Source organism: Dendropsophus ebraccatus, chromosome 1, assembly GCF_027789765.1.
Source record: "Dendropsophus ebraccatus isolate aDenEbr1 chromosome 1, aDenEbr1.pat, whole genome shotgun sequence".
NCBI lineage: Eukaryota > Metazoa > Chordata > Amphibia > Anura > Hylidae > Dendropsophus > Dendropsophus ebraccatus.
The window spans coordinates 91,838,953-91,860,928 of record NC_091454.1 but is presented as its reverse complement, the minus strand read 5'-3'; the positions used below and the strand labels follow the sequence as shown (position 1 = coordinate 91,860,928).

General features: G+C 40.6%; 1 protein-coding gene across 1 annotated transcript in view; it reads right to left on the bottom strand.

Annotated features, from left to right (window-relative positions):
• TBC1D15 (TBC1 domain family member 15) overlaps positions 1-21,976 on the bottom strand; it is a 92,178-nt gene that overhangs the window by 48,875 nt on the left and 21,327 nt on the right. The window contains exon 6 of the mRNA XM_069975279.1: positions 3,512-3,614. Within this exon, the coding sequence (XP_069831380.1) occupies positions 3,512-3,614 (103 nt within the window). The remainder of the gene's footprint in view (positions 1-3,511; positions 3,615-21,976) is intronic.

Genomic DNA, 21,976 nt, shown 5'->3' with positions numbered 1-21,976 from the left:
AGCAATTTCCCCCGAGTCCGTAAATACCCCACATGTGGACATAAAGCGCCATGTGGGCGCAGGGCAAGCCTCCGAAGGGAAGGAGCGCCATTTGGATTTTGGAGGTTGGATTTGGCTAGAATGGATGATGAACGCCATGTCGCATTTACAGAGCCCTCGTGCTGCCAAAACACTGGAAACCCCCCACAAGTGACCCCATTCTGGAAACTGCACCCCTCAAGGAATCTAACAAGGGGTGCAGTGAGGATATGGACCCCTTGATGACGGGCACATTTGTGCCATGAAAGTGAAAAAATGAAATTATTTACTTTTACGTCACATTGTTCCACATTTGTGCCCGTCACCAGTGGGGTCCATATGCTCGCTGCACCCCTTGTTAGATTCCTTGAGGGGTGTAGTTTCCAGAATGGGGTCACTTGTGGGGGGTTTCCAGTGTCTTGGCAGCACGAGGGCTCTGTAAATGCGACATGGCCCATGAAATCCTTTCCAGTGAAATTCAGCTTCCAAAAGCCAATTGGCGCTCCTTCCCTTTAGAGGCTCGTCCTGCGCCCCCTTGGCACTTTATCGCCACATGTGGGGTATTTCCGTACTCGGGAGAAACTGCGCTACACATTTTGTGTCTTTTTTTCCTCTTATCCCTTTAAGAAAATGAAAAATTGAAGGCTAGAACAACGTTTTAGTGTAAAAAATAAATTTTTCTTTTTTCACGCCATATTGTTCGGAAAATCTGTGAAGCACCTGTGGGGTCCAGATGCTCACCGCACCCCTTGTTACATTCCTTGAGGGGTGTAGTTTTCTAAATGGTGTCCCTTTAGGGGTGTTTTTTAGGTTTTGGCACCCGAGAGCCTCTGCCAACCTGAAGTGGTACAGTCAGAAATTACCAAATATAACGGAGGCGTTGAAATTCACTAGGCGCTCCTTTGTATCTGAGGCTTGTGGTTGCGTCAAATAGCGCAATAGGGCCACATATGGGGTATTTCTATAAACTGCAGAAACGGGGCAATAATTATTGGGGTGCATTTCTCTGGTAATAGGTTTATAATTATGAAAAATATTGGATTACAATAAAATCTCTGCACAGAAAATTTAAATTTTCAAATTTCTTACACACTTAGCTTTTATTTCTGTGACTCCCCTAAAGGGTTAAAACACTTTCTGGATATGCTTTTGCAGAGTGTGGGGGGTGAAGTTTCTGAAATGGGGTGCTTTGTGGGGCTTTCTAACATACAGGCCCCTCAAATACACTTCAAACCTGAACAGGTCCCTAAAAATATCTGATTTTGAAATTTTACTGAAAATTTGGAAATTTGCTGCTAATGTTTTAAGCTTCCTATTGTCTAAAAAAAATGAAAGATCGTTTAATAAATGCCGCCAACATAAAGTAGACATGTTGCTAATGCTATTTGATATATAATTTATGTGGTATAACCACTTTCTGTATACGCAAAAAAGTTTCAAAGTTTAAAAAATGCAGTTTTTCACATTTTTTCACATTATTTGGGGTTTTTTCATAAAGATTCGTTATGAGTATCGACTCCAATTTACCAGAAATGTAAAGTACAATATGTCACGAGAAAACAATCTCAGAATCAGCCGGATAGGTAAAAGCATCCCGAAATTATTAATGAATAAAGTGACACTGGTCATATTCATAAAATTTGTCTCTGTCATTAAGGCCCTTTTAAGGCTCTGTCCTTAAGGGTTTAATTTAACTTGTATTGCTGCTGCTCCAGTGACCGCCAGCTTTCCTCACTGCAACTTCACATACCCGGCTGAGTGACTGACTGCTCAGCTAATCACTGACTGGCTGAGCGGGCAATTGCTAAGAGACCCTGGTAAGTGCTGTTTTTTTATTTTCTTGGGACTTCATATTCTGAAATGAGGCAGTGGAATTGTGTGAACTATTTAAAGCGAAAGTGCCATCAGGTACATCGCTTTAAGTTTTTTACATGAATAGCCCGGAGCCGGCACAGGGATGGCGCTGCAGTCCTTTTGTTGAATCGTGGCTCGGTTTCTAGGCGCGACGCCGTGAGTAAGGACGGGTTTCATCACACTGGGTATCTACTCATGTAAAAATCTTAAAGGGGTAGTGCGGCGTTTAACATTTATTCACTAAATAACACACATTACAAAGTTATACAACTTTGTAATGTGTGTTATTTAAGTGAATGGCACCCTTCGCCGTGTTCTCCCCACCCTGGAAGTGTGATGCATCATACTTACTCCATTGCTGTCGACCCCAGCCGCCATCTTGGGTTGACGACGTCATCTTCGGGAGCCATCCCTCATGCCGCCCCCCTCTGCCGCGTCATCAGCTGCTCAGCCGCGATTGGCTGAGCACAGTTATACTCAGCCAATCGCGGCTGAGCAGCTGATGACGCGGCAGAAGATGACGTCGTCGACCCAAGATGGCGGCCGGGGTAGGTGAGTATAATGCACCACACTTCCAGGGTGGGGGGAACACGGGGTAGAGGGCCATTCACTTAAATAACACACAATACAAAGTTGTATAACTTTCTAATGTGTGTTATTTCGTGAATAAATGTTAAATGCCGCACTACCCCTTTAAGGTGATATACCTGATGGTACATCATGATGTTATAAATGTTGCACGGTAAATGTCAAAAGCTTGAATTGTTGATTTTTGCTCACATCATGTATCAGAAATTTTTTTTAAAAAAGTAAATGAAAAGTCCCATCTAAACTAAAATGGTAACAATAAAAACTACACGATGGCACAAAAAAAAAAAAAATCTCAATCCTTCCCATACTTATCAGCTACTGTATCTCATGCAGAAAATGTTGTTTTCTTTTCAGTCTGACACAGTGCTCTCTGCTGACATCTCTGGCCGAGACAGGAACTGTCCAGAGCAGGAGAGGTTTTCTATGGGATTTGCTGCTGCTCTGGACAGTTCCTGTCTCGGACAGAGGTGACTGCAGAGAGCACTGTGTCAGACTGAAAAGAAAACAACATTTCCTGCAGCTAATAAGTATGGGAAGACTGGAGATTTTTAAATAGCAGTAAATTACAAATCTATATAACCTTCTGAAACCAGTTGATGTAAAAGAAATACATTTTCAAAGGATAACCTCTTTAAGCTATTAACGAATTACTTTAGTTGGGGGAGGGGCATTTTGAAGGTAACAATCTCCTTGAACATCTTTATAAGCAATGGTATAACCTATTATTTAGGTGTAAGACAAGGATTTTCAGTCAGCTTACTGGTTCCCTCTGCAAAGCTGCAAACTGCCTACTTGTGCAAAACCCGATGAAGTGTAAACTGTGTAAATATCATCAATCATAGTGCATGGTTCTGTCCAATACAAATCAAACTCAATAACTCCTAGACATGCTTTCACTACAACATGTCAATTCTTTGGAGTGCAGATCTTGCAGTAGCATGGCCTTCATATAAAACGCAATATAAGAAGCAATTTATTATTTTTTCTGAATCGCATATTGTGAGGCTCAGTTATGGTAAGCAGTTTTCTGATGTATATATGTGCTAACCTGTAGCAAACCGTCAGTAGGTTCCTCGTGAAGGTTTTCAAAGGACTGTGAAAGACTCCTGTTTTGGGATTCCACAAGAAGAATTCTGCTGTCCTGTTCTGACCTGTGACAAATAATAAAAAGATTAAGCCATAGATGATGACATCCAGAATTACTTGACAAAATAAAAAATAAAAAAAAAGCATTTAGGAAATGTGTGTGATAAAAATAATGCATAACTTCTCTTCCCAAAAGTGATTATTTGGTTTAGAAAAATAAATAAGAAAACATTTTCAAATACTCCATTAAGAAATGCTTTGTTAGCATGGGGACCATTGCTCAGTACCTTTAGCTAGAGTAGACAGCAGCTAGAGAGCTCCCACTGAAAGACCAGACATATCTGAGCACTGAATCTACTGTCAACTTCATTTCAATGGATGTTGAGTTATGCTTCTTTTCTTTAGCAGTAAGAGGAAATCTGAGCACTTAAAGTGTCACTGTCGTGAAATTTTTTTTTGCAGAAATCAATAGTCCAGGCGATTTTAAGAAACGTTGTCATTGGGTTTATTAGCCGAAAAATGCAATTTTTCTTATGAAAAAGCAGTTTGAAGCTCTCCCCCCTGTGCCTGTAATCCTCTGTTATCTGCTTTCTGCTGCCGGCTAACTCCCTTCTTCCTCCTCCCCTCTCCCTAGAACAGACAGGGTACGACTCCTGCAACAAGTCACAATTTTCAGATTTTTCAGAGTGGATGAAAAAGAGGAAGGAGGGGGGGACCTGGGAAAAGGCTTTTTACATGCAGATAATGGCAGATTTGGCTAATAAACCCAATTACAAAGTTTCTTAAAATCGCCTGGACTATTGATTTCTGCAAAAAAAAAAAATTACGACAGTGACTCTTTAAGGAGTTATCCAGGATTAGAAAGAACACAGCTACTTTCTTGCAAAAACAGCAACACCAGCAAAGCTATTTCCTCAGGTTGTGTACCGTATTACAATCCAGCTCCATTCACTACAATGAAACTGATCTGCAAAAAAACATACCTAAACTGGGAACAAGAAATGTGCTGTTTCTTGAAGAAAGAAGATATGTTTTTCTAAGGGTGGTATTCCACTGGTCGACCAGGGCCCAATCAACGATGTAAACGAGCACAGATCTGCTAGATCAGCGCTTGTTTACTGGGCCTATTCCACGGCTAGACAATCGCTTAGCGAGGGCTGCAGCCCTTGTTTCATACTTTACCTCACCAGGCTGCAGGTCTTCTCCATCTCCCGGTCCCGTGCCACAGCAGCTTCGGAGCGGCCTGTCTGAACTGACAGACTGCTCAGCCAATCACTGGCCACAGCGATCCCTGCCAGTGATTAGCTGAGCGGTCTGTCAGCTCAGACAGGCCACTACGAAGCTGATGCTGCCACTGCTATTCCACATGGAGATGCACGGGTGGCGACCGATGATTTAAAGTTTGAACCTAAATGAACGATGAGCCAATGACACGATCATCGGTTGATCATTCTCTCTATTCCATGGAGCAATAATCGGCTGAATCGGCCGATTATCGCTTCGTGGAATAGGCGCCTAAGCCTGGACAACCTCTTTAAGGAGGTATACCCACTTTCAAAAGCTATCCCTTATCCATAGGACAGGAGATTACAATGTGTACAAAGAAAAAGCACAGCAATAAAATTTCCCCAGTGTCCCCAATGGGAACTTCAAAAGTTTCAGCCATTTGCCCGAACTCCCACCAAACCTTACAAGGAATGCCTACTACATCCCTACCAATGATCTACAAAGGTAAGACCAGGGATCAATGAGAGAATTCCTTGTCTTGTAAAAGCAAACACTTTGGATAATAAACATTAAATGTAATGTTAATTTTTGACCAATAACTGGCAATTTTAGTAAATCACAAGAAGCCAACACGGTAGAAAATTTAAGAACCCTGTTAATTCAGATAATTCTATTTAGCATAATGCAGATAATTCTATTTAGCATAATGCAATCACAAAGATAGATAGATAGATAGATAGATAGATAGATAGATAGATAGATAGATAGATAGAGTCTTGCAGTGAAAAACAAACTTTCCTTAACTCATTCCTATCCCTGCTTAACAAGTCATATATTATTTACCCATCCCTAGACATTGGTGCGCAGATACAAACAACTAAGATTTTTTTTTTAACATAATTTGGAAACTATGCAACATAAACAATAACTGAGGTTAAAAAAGGGGAGGGGGATTTAGTATTGCTTTCATATCCCTTGGTGTCAGGTAGGCCCATTAGGACATGTACATAAGCCACATTTAATTTTCTGTATCTTTGATCATCAGCTTGAGGTGTCGCCAGGAGAATAATGAACGCAGCATCAATGTCATTTGTAATAAAGACTGTCAATCCCTATGGAGAAGGGAATCACTGTAAATACAGCACACATTAAGAATGCTGATTAGACCCTGAACATATCACAAGACAACAAGTGGCCGTCTTTAGTGTTGGAAACTTTCAACAAATCCATATTTCAGAAGCTCCCAGTGGTGAACTGTAGGTACAAAGCATGCCCTATAAAGAAGCCTATTTAATAAAATGTTCCTTTGCTGTACCGACCGACTGGTCTTCTGTATATTATTAGATCAGAGCACAGAAATGCTCAAAAACAATATCCTCGATTAAAGAGACTAGATACTATAATTACTATTACTCATAGCACAATGGTTAAAAATAACCGCATTTTGTAACAATTCACCTGAGATCATATTTTCAGCTACTTGTTATCGCAAAACTTTTTAAAAGTTAGCAGAATAAGAAACAAGAGGAGCAAAAGAGAAAACTCAAAGACACAAAGTGCGGTGTAACATTTCCTGGTAAAGATTTATGGTGTATGCACTAGATTTCTGAAAGGTGTCTAAGGTCTGTAACACAGTTTGTGGCTAGGAAAAGGGAGGTCAAGAAACCCCTTGCCCCCCCCCCCCCCCCCCCCAAAAAAAAAAAAAAAAAAAAAATCTATCATAAGTTTAAGGCACACTATATAAATATTACAGGTTCCTCATTGCTCAATATATTAAAAAAGCTATGGTATGCCCTGTGTAATGCAGCCTAAGGCCATGTTCACATGGCATAAGACGATGGCCGTTCTGTGACCCAGCCGGCGGAACAGCCGGCGTTAGAGAAGATGATCCTGGTCGGTACAGCAGTACCGGCCGAATGATCTTCACTGCAGTTGAATTCAGGGCTGTGGAGTCGGTAAGCCGCAGCTCCGACTCAGACTCCTGAATTTTATCAGGACCCACTCAGGCTCCTGAATTTTATCAGGACCCACTCAGACTCCTGAATTTTATCAGGACCCACTCAGACTCCCGACTCCTGCTCCTTCATAAATGGCCAGTTATATACCAGGGGAGTTGTTTATCACACTGGCTAAGCAGCTTCTCCCTAATGTCCTACATGATCCTGGGGCAACTTCTGATTGAATAAAGGAATACTGTATATAAAGCAGATTCTCCTGTATGTGCAGTGGATGCAGCCAGTCTCCAGCCTCCATGTCCTGAACTACTCACAACTAGACTAGATGGAGCAGGTGGTCTTTTCCTGCTGACAGTCTTCTATGTTTCTAACTAAATATTCACCATACACAAAGAAACACTGCTAACAATGCCAGATCCCTGTGATACAGAGGGGTCAGCCATAGTGATATAGAGGGTTCACACATAGTGATGTTGAGGGTCACTGTGGGGGCATGCAACAGCACACACACACAGCCTGCTGCAGCCATAGAGCGCACACACACACACACACACACACAGCCTGCTGCAGCCATAACACACACACAGCCTGCTGCAGCCATAGGACACCGAAGAAAAACACACAATCTTCTCCCAGAGAGAAAACACCACACTGAGGACGGAGGTTACTGCTACACTACCTATGTCTTCTCCTCCTCCTCTATATTACACAGGATATCTTCATATTACACTGCTGCTCATATACAGTCATCCAGCATCCAGGAAGAAACCAGCACAGATCTCCCCCCCACACAATGGACTCTTCCAGCTCAGAAACAAACTGCCAAATAGTGACTGACAACTTTACCCTGACCAGTGTCCTATTAGAATGTTGCTCATAAAATATACTGATGAGCAAAACTTATAACATTTATATCAAAACTCAATTCTAATTTTTTTAAAGATTTTTTTAAAGCTGGAGTCGGTACATTTTTTTCCGACTCTAACTCCGACTCCAGCCAAAACTAGCTCTGACTCCAGCCAAAACTAGCTCTGACTCCGACTCCACAGCCCTGGTTGAATTCTGATGCGAGCGCATCCGTGCGTGCCCGCATCCAAATTTGCCACTGCAGTCAATAGAGTGTGCGGCTCCAATGTGTGTACTGACAGGTTTGCTGCTGCCGCTATTCATTGAATAGCAACCGCAGAAAACTGACATGTCAAGACAAGGTAGACAACTTGATCAGTTACTGCACTCAGACTCAACTCCTCTTCCTGAAAAGTCAAAGGAATCATGGATAAAGTAGACAATTCTAGGAAACATCATCAATGGGAAATTAGCAATTGGGATGGCTAAAAACCTATGCATCCCACGTCAGCTAAAATGCGTATACAAAAGGTATGCACAAAAGCATTTAAATTATTATGCAATAGTAGTCTAGGCTTCACTATTCAAAAAAAAAATCCTGAGTGCTTAATTAACATGTGGATTATGTTCCTTTCATTGGACCGAACATGGTGGACAATAAGGATAAATTTTTAAGCCTGCCCGAAAGATGCAATCATCTGACAATAGAGATTGCTGTCACTTTCACACATAATTAGCCTGTGTAAAAGAACCTTTACAAATCTAAGTTTTAGATCTAATAGTGACTGGTGTCAGTAGGGACAAATCAAGAAAATACTTTCCTTAACAGCTCTACAACCATCAATCAGGCAGAGCAGTGATTAGTGAATAATATCTGAAGTTGATAATGTGTGACTAAATATGGAACTGTGAGCTCTGCATATATCTTATTTTTTTCAGTTATATCTGTATTCTTCATCCAACAATAATTCTGAAATATTTTCTGATAACTTACTCCTGCTGAAATTTGGACTTAATGGACAGCTAGATGCTAAAATTCCCCTTGTCAAGGTGGTGTACACCCAACATCGGCAGGGACTGGACATGGATAGACAGCATTGGAACATGCCCCCAGCTCATAATACTCAGTTGTTGAATGAATTAATTAAAGGAGAAGTCCGGCGAAAATTATTTTTTTATATGTTATTACTTATGGAAAGTTATACAATTTTCTAATGTACATTAATTATGGGAAATGCTCATATACTGCTATTTCCCTTAATTTAGTGTATCAGGAAGTGTTAGAATTATCTCTGAAGCAGTGACGTCACGACCAACGGTGTAATTCCTATGGAGTGTCCAGCAGGGGGCGCTCTCTATATAGAAGTCAATGAGTACCATTGACTTCTATATATAGTGCGCCCCTGCTGGACACTCCATAGGAATTACAGTGTATGTAATGTAATGTAATGCACTGTACTGTTGTGACTTTATGAATACATTTATGGAATACTTTGGGGAGCAAGTGTCCTTGCTCCCCAAAGTATCCCATAAATGTATTCAATGAATACATTTGCAGGGCACTGAGCAGGGAGGGAGAGAGGTGCCATCTACCTCCCCCCTCCCTGCTCGGTGCTGGGAACATATACAAAGCACTACTCCCCCATTATCTACAGATAATGGGGGAGTAGTACCTGTGCTATCCCTATCACCGCCCGCGCCGCCGCCGCTCACACAGGGGCTGCTATTCATCGCGCCGCTGATTCCCCGCCGCCCGCGCCGCTCCTAACTACCCGCCCGCTCGCTCGCCCGCCCGCCCCGTTCCTGGCCGCTGCTCTGTTCCTGGCCGCCGCTCTCTGCTCATGCCGGCCGCGTCGGCCCGCCCCCACCCCGGCCGGGAGCACGGCACTTCCTGGTGTCCCCTGCCGGGGTGGGGGCGGGCTGACGCGGCCGGCATGAGCAGAGAGCGGCGGCCAGGAACGGGGCGGGCGGGTAGTTAGGAGCGGCGCGGGCGGCGAGGAATCAGCGGCGCGATCGTAAGTTTGATGCCGGGAGGAGGAGGGGGAGCGGCGGGGGGCATGAATAGCAGCCCCTGTGTGAACGGCGGCGATAGGGATAGCACAGGTACTACTCCCTCATTATCTGCAGATAATGGGGGAGTAGTACTTTGTATATGTTCCCAGCACCGAGCAGGGAGGGGGGAGGTAGATGGCACTCCTCTCCCTCCTTGTCCGGTGCCCTGCAAATCTATTCATTGAATACATTTATGGGATACTTTGGGGAGCAAGGACACTTGCTCCCCAAAGTATTCCATAAATGTATTCATAAAGTCACAACAGTACAGTGCATTACATTACATTACATACACTGTAATTCCTATGGAGTGTCCAGCAGGGGCGCACTATATATAGAAGTCAATGGTACTCATTGACTTCTATATATAGAGCGCCCCCTGCTGGACACTCCATAGGAATTACACCGTTGGTCGTGACGTCACTGCTTCAGAGATAATTCTAACACTTCCTGATACACAAAATTAAGGGAAATAGCCCTATATGAGCATTTCCCATAATTAATGTACATTAGAAAATTGTATAACTTTCCATAAGTAATAACATATAAAAAAATAATTTTCGCCGGACTTGTCCTTTAAGATAAGAACTGACAGAGTTATCTTAGAAAATTCAAATATGTAACAAATAGACATATCAGATGAGCTGTCAAGGACTCTTTAAAGGCACCATGGACACTAAAAAGAAAAAAAAAAAAGAAAAATCACATAATCAGATGATATAAAATAAAAAAACGAATATTTTTACAAGATAAAAAACAATCACAAATGGCTGCGATGATCAAAGCTGCTGAAGCTTTTACACAAATATAATAGCCACTTCATAGCCTAGTCCTTAAAGTGACACTGTCACCCCCTTTGTTCATTTTGACATCTCTACACAGGTGTAAAGGGTAAATTTAGTGTTTTTCATACCTTATTTCATATCATATGTCATGGTGCTTGTTCAAGTAAAAAGTGTCCTTTTATCATCTGCAGATTGTATTAAGTGGGCGTGGCCTCGCGGCACTAGCGCCACATAACCCCGCCCACAACGGCACAATTGGCCCCGCCCCCTCGCCGGCCATTGGAACAGGCTGGCCGAAAGGTCTAGACTCCACCCCCTTTACGTTGGACAACCAATGGGCGTCAATGGGGCGGGGCCAACCGTGCCGTTGTGGGCGGGGTTATGTGGCGCTAGTGCCGCGAGGCCACGCCCACTTAATACAATCTGCAGTTGATAAAAGGACACTTTTTACTTGAACAAGCACCATGACGTATGATATGAAATAAGATATGAAAAACACAAAATTTACCCTTTACACCTGTGTAGAGATGTCAGAATGCACTAAGGGGGTGACGGTGTCACTTTAAGTTCATGCAATGCCTTTAGGATTACTTGGGTTGATGGAGTGGTAGAGAATGGCTGAATAGAAGAATGGGGGGGGTACCCTTTTGTCCTACCTAATATATAAATATATATCTAAAAAAACTTACTAAGTATCATAATAGGAACATAAGAAAAAGTTAAATATACACTTCACAAAGTAGGCATTTAGACTTAGGGGAAGGAAGAGGAGTGAAGTCTATAAATGTGACACATTAGTGATAAAATAACACAGTATATTTTGAAAAGAAAAAAAGAAAAAGAATTACACAGATAATAAGCAGTAAATGCAATAAAACTTTCAGGATTTGCAAATATCCCTGCAGATTTCTGTCAGCAAAACTGCAAGTCGAGTCTCACCACAGTGCGTTCCAGGAATACGTTAACATCACATTAAAGGAGAAGTTCAGCAAAATTTTTATTAAAGTATTGAATTGTCCCCCAAAAGTTATACAAATCACCAATATACACGTATTACGGGAAATGGTTATAAAGTGCTTTTTTCCCTGCACTTACTACTGCATCAAGGCTTCACTTCCTGAATAAAATGGTGATGTCACGAACCGACTACCAGAGCTGTGCGGGCTGTGGCTGCTGGAGAGGATAATGGCAGAGGGACACTGAGGGACACAGGGCACTGGAGGGACACTGGGCACTGGAGGGACACTGAGCATCCCCCTGCCATCATCCTCTTCAGCAGCCCCAGCCCGCACAGCTCTGGGAGTCGGGTCGTGACATCACCATGTTATCCAGGAAGTGAAGCCTTGATGCAATAGTAAGTGCAGGGAAAAAAGCACTTTATAGGCATTTTCCGTAGACTTTAATAAGTGTATATTGGTGAATTGTATATATATATTTTTTTTTTTGGGGGGGGGGGGGGGGGCAATATAATAAAAGATTTTCGCCAGACTTGTCCTTTAAAATAAAAACAATATGCAAGACATACACAGACATACACAGCGGTATATTGTGGTAGATCTATGGCTTTAAGTGATTATCTTTGGGTTACGTCCCCCATGCATATGTTGATTTAGCTGAACAAAATATTGTGAGTCTGATTTGCTACAAAGTCCAGCTAAATAAATGTATGTGTGTGTGAAGTTGCCCAAATGTGGTTATTTGCTGACTACATTCAGGTTATTAAAGTGGTTATCCGACATGAGAAAATGTTTGATATATAGCTGCAGTTATCTAGAAAATAATAAACAGCCTATTCTTCTCCTCGCCACACTGCCCCAATGTCTTTCTGCAGTGTACCCGGGTTCCAGGTCTGCAGTCACATGCAAGACAGACTTGTCTCAGCAGTAACAGCCTGCTCAGCTAATCAGTGTCTGCATGGCGGTCTCATCACAGTCAGTGACTGGCTGAGCGGGCTGCCACTGCTGAGATTACTCCATTTCGGTGGCTGCAGTTAGCGGGGGACTCAAAGACAACAACACAGGAGGACACTGGGGGAGCGTGAAGAGGTGAAAACAGAAACTGTATGATTTTCTTTAAAACTGTGGCTATGTATTAAAAGTTTTCTTACAAGGTAGTGCCCCTTTAAAGTAAATGAAACCTTTTGGTTTATTGAAGATTTTCAACAAATAAAATTTTTTTAAACAAACATGCACAAAGTGTCGATTGTCCATATGGCTTGTCACATTACAAGTATTGATTTATAAAACACAAGTTTATAGAGGTACATATAACAAAGGTAAGTATACAAGTCTGTATTTCACAATAATCATACACTCCGTTAAACTAAAGCTTGTACTAATAATGTGCAAAGTGACTAAAACATAGGTACTAAACGCGAACAAAGAAAGGAAAACAAACACTCTCAAAGACAATGGATGAGAAGAGAAGTGTAAAATATACACTGGGGTAAACTGCCCATAGTAACCAATCACAGCTCCTCTTTTATGTAACCAGAGCTGAAAGCTGAGCTGTGATTGGTTGCTGTAGGGAATTTACACCTGTCTATATTTTACACCCTTTGATAAATCTACCCTATAGTGTTTAGTTCATGTATCTCAATACAATTTCTTGGGTGAAAGCCTAGCTTCGTATGTTCTGGGGATTTAACAGGCAAAGAAAGACCTTCTCCCACTGATCGTATGTAATATAGAGTGCTCAAGCTCCAACAGACTACAACATATAGAATAGTGTTCCCTGACATACACACATATATTATTCTAGCAGAATCTAATTCGATAATACATGTAACATTCTTTACCTTTAATGAATCAATACCTGCACCATGACCCGTGAAACCTGTGATGTAATGCCAGAGCAGTTACATTGTTATTATATTGAAAAACAAATTCCCATTTAAACGCATATTTATTATGAGTGATAAGAAACAGTTTTAAGACACCAATGAGATACACGAGGATTAGAGAGTACTTCATCATTCCTACCACAAACAAGCCATAAAAAACATTTATATTAATGCTGGCACATCTCTCATTTACAGAAAGTGAAAACTAAGCTATAAACAGTCAACACTTATTTTAATACTAGAAAATATTACATTGTCTGTAAGACTTTAAACAATTAGCTTAAAAACCAATGTTTCACTCTTACTTTCCATATGATAGGTCTAAAAACATAATAAAATAGCAGATGCCAGGACTACAAGGTCTAAGTGATCAAGTTTTCGTGTCCTCTGTACAATCTACAATGCACATCACAGCTTTGGGAGGATAAAAAAAAAACAAAACAAAGCAAAACAAAAAAAGAACATTAATAATATTATTGGCCCCAGAAAAGCAAAGACATGAAAGATAACAAAGGCAGAGGATGCCTCAGCAGACTGCCTGCATAAAACAATATGTTTATTCTGGTGCGCAGCTCTATTCAAACAGTCACATATTACTCTCCTGAACTAAATGCAATCACACTGATATAATCAGCAATTGTTCTGCTAGGGGCAAGAAATGAATTTTCTTATTTCACTTGTACTGGGACTACCTTGAGTGTTATTAAAGTGTGAGATAGGATCTTTAATAAGTTTTATCTCTTCATTTTCAATACAACAGGATGGGGCAGCATTATGAGGTGAGAGGAAATCAAACATAAGATTTCCATGCAAAGACCAAGTCGCCACCACACAACTTTCTACTGCAAAGAGCTTTCAAAATATCTCTAAAAAAAAACAACATGGATGAAGGCCAGGGACCTCCAAAGGTACTTTATAAAGGAAGACTGTAAAAAAAAAATATGTTTTAATAAAAATAATAGGCTTAAAGGTAAACTAAAAGAAGGCTCTAACCTGCTGTTATGTTCCCACAGCACACATGTCACTGTAAATTTTAGGGGTAGTGGTTTCGTTTTTTTTTTTTTTATTAATGAGTAAGACACATTTAACACGGTGCAGAGGGAGAGGGGTTTCGGACTACCGCCCTGTGCTGTTGGCACCACTGTGTGGCTGAGCTGCGTTGGTTTCCCTGTTGTTTGCCACCTGCTTGAGCCTTCCCCTCCAGTCCTCCCCTCTACTGTACGGTCTGTACTGCCTGGCTCCTCCTGCTGGCGGAGTCTGTACTATACAGACTGAGTTGTGAGAGTCCATGGGGAGATTTATCAAACATGGTGTAAAGTGAAACTGGCTCAGTCGTCCCTAGCAACAAATCAGATTCCACCTTTCACTCCTCACAGAATCTTTGGAAAATAAAAGGTGGAATCTGATTGGTTGTTAGGGGCAACTGAGCCAGTTTCACTTTACACCATGTTTGATAAATCTCCCTACATGTGTGTATTATTCTGTTTTACATGTATAGTACTGTACTGTATCGATTATTAGGCTGGGTTCACACTATGTATATTTGAGGCTGTATTTGTGAGGCTGTATAGCAACCAAAACCAGGAGTGGATTGAAAACACAGAAAGGCTCTGTTCACATAATGTTGTAATTGAGTGGATGGCCGCCATTTAATGGCAAATATTTGCTGTTATTTTAAAACAACGGCTGTGGTATTGAAATAATGGCCGTTATTTACTGTTATATGGCGGCCATCCACTCAATTTTAACATTGTGTGAACAGATCCTTTCTGTGTTTTCAATCCACTCCTGGTTTTGGTTGCTATGAGGACCTGACATGAGGACTAAATACAGACTCAAATATACATAGTGTGAACCCAGCCTTAAATTGTACATTTGTCAATGAAACAAAAAGGTACAGTAGTAGGATACGGAAACCAATGAAAAACTTTACATTGCTACTTAAGGGAAAAACTGCTTGGTTCCCAACCAGCCTGCCAGAACAGATTGTGGTTGAGAACAGAGGTACCTCTTGTATATATATATATATATATATATATATATATATATAATCACGCCCTCCTGAGGAAGCGATAGACGCGAAAACGTGCGTTAGGGGGATCTGGTGGTGGTGGCATTGGTTTACATCACAATGGGTGAGTTTTAATGATGTTCACTTGAGATTTTGTATGTGTATTGGGAGACCGGTACGAATACTCCTTGTATGGGTTACAGTGAGATAGGTAGCTAGCCATACACAATACTGTGAGATTTATGAATTTATCTCCACATAAATTATTTTTTTGTACATGTCATCTTTTGTAATACATGCCATTTCTGCACACTGCCACTTTTCACCCTGGTCTGTTTCTTTGTTGTTTTTTAGTGTTTGTGTATAATTTTATGAATAAAGTATATGGTTTTTATGGGAACTAGCCTCAGTGTTTTTTCAGTATATAAATTTGCGTAGAGGTGTTGATGTTTTAAGGTTTATCTGGACTAGTACGTTTTGAGGAGTTTTTGTACATTGAGTTATTCTATGTCCAGGTGGGATTATAAGTATAATTTATATATATATGTGTGTGTGTGTGTGTATTCATTAAACATGTATTAGTGTTACACATGGACAGTTCTATAGTGATTTACAGTGTACAAGTTAGAATTCACTTATTCACTTCTTTTGGACTTTTTGGTATTACTATAATCTGTAGATTTATTTACCTTTGTTTGAATGTGATGACTTTTCTTTTTTTAGTAGTAAGTTTTTTTTTATGCATTAGTACTAGAAGGCTCATCTTGCACTCCACTGCATAAAGTTGTTTCCCATGAACAATACCCATCACCTACCAACAAGGGGCACTACCACTGATCTTTAAACACCCAACACACCATACACCCTGCTCTGCATAACTCCTGCATAGAGGTGCGGATAACACAGTGCTTGCTCATCTTCACCTCAGCACTGGTAAAGGATATGGGGGAATCAATGCCTTGATGATGAGGATCCAAGCAATCTATCATATGTTCTCTTTTCTGTGATTTACAAGAAAACTTTTATAGGCAAAAACTTTACTTATAGAACCTTCCAGTGAGATTAATAAGTACTGTCTGCAGAGGTCTGTGGTTTTGCATAGCATTAATGCTTATAAAATGAGCACTTGCAAGCAAACTATGTTTCATCTACTACCAAGAGACCCGGCACATTTGGGAAGAAGAAGATCATTTGAATTCTCTCTGCTTAATAAATCAAGAATTCCACAGAGCAGCTAAATCAAGAAAGAATAATGGTATACGTCACACTGTGGTTGTTCTAGAAAGACTGCAGTTGTCTGTGGTGTCTGTACTTTGTAAGGACACGAGCTGCTTGATACTGTCAAAATTATTTCATTCACAACAACACTTTGATCCTGATTTCAACAGAATCTAAATTTTTAAGAGCCTTATCTAAACCTTACTTATCTAAATAAGTAAGATCCAAAACATAAAAGGAATTTTACACATCTGAGAATTCAGAGAACACAACAAGCCGCAGAGACAAGGTGCCAAAGAAAAATCAAGCAACATGAACTGAGCATGAAGAAACCAGCAGGGGGCACACACTAGTAATAATCAGCAATAATAATTAGAGATTGTAACACAGCAGAATATATCTATATATACGCCACAAGAGGGCGACAATGTTCTTTCAATATCACAGCATTTATGATCTCCACTATACTGTAACTGTTTAACTGTAATTACCATTCCAGTCACTAAAAAACCCCAAAGAACTACAGTCATAGCAAAATGCTTATTTTAGGGGTATGTCGACTACAGTAACTTATCAAACCGTAACATATTTAAACAAACAAGTCTGAAAAATATCACAAGGGACACAGATGGGACAAATATTCCGATAGGTTTGGCGATTTTACAAAGGGATGTGTCACCAAAATTAGGACAGGGTCTGTCAATTGGTGAGCAAATGAGGATCGTAGGGGGAATTCCTTTTTGCTGATTTATTAAGAGGTGTACAGCTATTTTTTTAGTTAATCCCCTCCCATCAAAAAATTAATTATTAGTATTATTATTAACCCCTTAAGGACAGAGCCTGAAATGGCCTTAATGACAGAGACAAATTTTATGAATATGACCAGTGTCACTCTATTCATTAATAACTTCGGGATGCTTTTACCTATCCGGCTGATTCTGAGATTGTTTTCTCGTGACATATTGTTCTTTACATTTCTGGAAAAATGGAGTCGATACTCATAACGAATCTTTATGAAAAAAAACCAAATAACGTGAAAAAATGCATTTTTCCAACTTTGAAACTTTTTTGCTTATACAGAAAGTGGTTATACCAAATAAATTATATATTAAATAGCATTAGCAACATGTCTACTTTATGTTGGCGGCATTTATTAAATGATCTTTCATTTTTTTAGACAATAGAAAGCTTAAAACATTAGCAGCAAATTTCCAAATTTTCAGTAAAATTTCAAAATCAGATATTTTTAGGGACCTGTTCAGGTTTAGGGTACAAACCCACTTGACGTATTTGCTGCGTGAATCAGTCTTAAAAATAAGCAGGCCAAACGCAGGTTGGCTTTATACAATTGTTCTGCGTTAAAATACGCAATTGCGTATTTTTGAAGCGTGAAGCTACATGCGTTTTTCGCACAGGTTGTTAACAACTGATGCTTTGCTAACAACAAGCTTCACGCTTCAAAAATACGCAATTGCGTATTTTAACGCAGAACAATTGTATAAAGCCAACCTGCGTTTTGCCTGCTTATTTTTAAGACTGATTCACGCAGCAAATACGTCAGGTGGGTTTGTACCCTCAGGCTGGGTTCACACTATGTATATTTGAGGCTGTATTTGGTCCTCTTGTCAGGTCCTCATAGCAACCAAAACCAGGAGTGGATTGAAAACACAGAAAGGCTCTGTTCACATAATGTTGAAATTGAGTGGATGGCCGTCATATAACGGTAAATAACTTCCATTATTTCAATATAACAGCCGTTGTTTTAAGATAACAGCAAATATTTGCCATTAAATGGCGGACATCCACTCAATTACAACATTATGTGAACAGAGCCTTTCTGTGTTTTCAATCCACTCCTTGGTTTGGTTGCTATACAGCCTCAAACATACAGCCTCAAATATACGTAGTGTGAACATAGACTTAGGCTGGGTTCACACGCTGTAACTGTGCGGCTGTTTTTTTTATGCGGCTGTAAATGTGCGGGTGAAACTCCGGCCGTGGGAAAAAATAGACATGCGGATCAAAACATACGGTCATTTACTTGGAAATCTGGTTCAACTAAAAATAAGAAATAAAATGTTAAGAAAGTGATGGAGACACCTCTGGATGCATCTGGGAAAGCAGGGAACACAGTTTACATGAATTGCTATTACCGGGGTTTGCGATCCTCTGCACTATAGCCGATGTCTCTCATGGTTAATATATTGAATTAATAAAACACATTTTCTGTCTAATAAAGTCCCTTTTATTGTTCAATAATTAAATGTAAACTATTCCATCATTTTGCAATTAAATATACTGTTAAAATAAATATATATATAAATAAATGATTGTCCACTCCGAAGTGCACTCTGTGTAAAGCCGGTGTACGGGTGCCAGCAGCTAGAGACCGAATCCACGTCTCTCCATCAATACTCCAAGAATACTGCAGCACAACCAAATAGTGAAAAAATCCAAAAGGTGTTTATTCCATATCAGTAGAAAAATCCATGCAACGTTTCTGTCTCTTCTCGAGACCTTTCTCAAGCATAAGTAAAGTGAGTAATACATCCATTTTATACACACGTGAAATCAAATTCAGTTGATTGTCAATCAGTACAAAAACATAGTGCAAGTAAGATCGTTCACAATGTAAGGTCCGCTAGGACAAAGTGTACAATATAATACAATGGCAGGTGCCTTAATATATATGTTTTACACAAAATCATAGTGCATAAGTGATATATTTAAAATAGTAACTAGTATGCTGGGCGGAGGCACGTGATTGAAGGCACGTGATTGAAGAACCAATAGCAGTGGAGAGTGGTGGCTGACTCCGCCCAGCATACTAGTTACTATTTTAAATATTAACATCACTTATGCACTATGATTTTGTGTAAAACATATATATTAAGGCACCTGCCATTGTATTATATTGTACACTTTGTCCTAGCGGACCTTACATTGTGAACGATCTTACTTGCACTATGTTTTTGTACTGATTGACAATCAACTGAATTTGATTTCACGTGTGTATAAAATGGATGTATTACTCACTTTACTTATGCTTGAGAAAGGTCTCGAGAAGAGACAGAAACGTTGCATGGATTTTTCTACTGATATGGAATAAACACCTTTTGGATTTTTTCACTATTTGGTTGTGCTGCAGTATTCTTGGTATATAAATAAATGTATATTTATATATATATTAATTTTTTGACAGTATATTTAATTGCACAATGATGGATTCGTTAGAATTAAATTATTGAACAAAAAAACTGTATTTATTTCAACGAAAATGTGTTTTATTAATTAAATATTAATTAGTACAGGAAGCACTATAAGCCGTTAATTCATATGCCGGCAATAGAGCTTTCTGTACTAATCATCACTTTACTTTAATGAAAACATCAAATGATTCTTCTAATTATGTTATCACAATAGCATTATTAGAAGAAACATTTAGAATTATATGTGCGCTCAGCTGATTGGCTGTTCGGCTGAGCGCACATAATGAGCCGGTCCGCAGCACAGTGACTTCATTGTGCTGCGGACCAGCGAAGAGGACACATCGGGACATCGGATGGTGAGTATAGAGCTCTCCCCACCCCCTCCCCGGCACTGCACCCCTCCCAGCAAGGAAGGGGGGTCACTTAACCCCTTCCTTGCTGGGATGGGTGCAGTCTGACATCAGTCTGGCCCTCAGGGGGTTAAGGGGGATGCAATACATCCTCCGTTAACCCCTTGGGGGTCAGACTGTAAGCAGCGATCTGTAAAGATGCTGCATACTGTAAGGAGCACAACACCGCTCACAATGATGGGTGTTGTGCTCCTGTTTGTGTGTTTTTTGTGTGTTTCTCCCTTTTTGTTTTTCAGATATCGGTATCCTGTGGATTACGTCGGATTCCATGGACTACGTCGATGACCAGCGTTTTTTTTAATGTTTTTTTTAATAAAATGGTCAATGAGGGGTGTGGGGGTGTTTTTATTTGAATAAAAAAATATTTTAAACTTGTGTCTTGTCTTTATTTCTTTACTTTATAGACTTAGTAGTGGAAGCCGTCTAATAGACGGAATCCATTACTAAGTTGGGGCCTAGTGTTAGCCGGTATAAAATGGCTAACACTAACCCCCTATTATTAACCCAGTACCCAATGCCACCAGGGGTACTGGGAAGAGCCGGGTGCCAGTGGTCCCGGAGCGTCAATATTGGCGCTCCTGGACCGGGCGGCAGCAGGCTGGTAAGATTTAGGCTGGGGAGGGCCTAAAACAATGGCTCTTCCCACCCTGGTGTTACCAGGCTGCTGTCGTTTGGTTTTTAACCCGGCTGGTTATAAAAATAGGGGGGACCCTATGCGGTTTTTTTTAATTATTTATTTATTTTAAAAAAAAAACGCATAGGGTCCCCCCTATTTTTATAACCAGCCGGGTTAAAAACCAAACGACAGCAGCCTGGTAACACCAGGGTGGGAAGAGCCATTGGTTTAGGCCCTCCCCAGCCTAAATCTTACCAGCCTGCTGCCGCCCGGTCCAGGAGCGCCAATTTTGACGCTCCGGGACCACTGGCACCCGGCTCTTCCCAGTACCCCTGGTGGTATTGGGTACTGGGGTAATAATGGGGGGTTAGTGTTAGCCATTTTATACCGGCTAACACTAGGCCCCAACTTAGTAATGGATTCCGTCTATTTAGACAGCTTCCACTACTAAGTCTATAAAGTAAAGAAATAAAGACAAGACACAAGTTTAAAATATTTTTTTATTCAAATAAAAACACCCCCACACCCCTCATTGACCATTTTATTAAAAAAATTCAAAGAGCAACCGCTGGTCATCGACGTAGTCCATGGAATCCGACGTAATCCCCAGGATACCGATATCTGAAAAACAAAAAGGGAGAAACACACAAAAAACACACAAACAGGAGCACAACACCCATCATTGTGAGCGGTGTTGTGCTCCTTACAGTATGCAGCATCTTTACAGATCGCTGCTTACAGTCTGACCCCCAAGGGGTTAAGGGAGGATGTATTGCATCCCCCTTAACCCCCTGGGGGCCAGACTGATGTCAGACTGCACCCATCCCAGCAAGGAAGGGGTTAACTGACCCCCCCTTCCTTGCTGGGAGGGGTGCAGTGCCGGGGAGGGGGTGGGGAGAGCTCTATACTCACCATCCGATGTCCCGATGTGTCCTCTTCGCTGGTCCACAGCACAATGTAGTCACTGTGCTGCGGACCGGCTCATTATATGTGCGCTGAGCCGATCAGCCAATCAGCTGAGCGCACATATAATTCTAAATGTTTCTTCTAATAATGCTATTGTCATAACATAATTAGAAGAAACATTTGATGTTTTAATTAAAGTAAAGTGATGATTAGTACAGAATGCTCTATTGCCGGGAATATGAATTACCGGCTTATAGAGCTTCCTGTACTAATTAATATTTAACGAATAAAACACATTTTCGTGGAAATAAATTCAGTTTCGTTGGTCAATAATTTAATTCTAACGAATC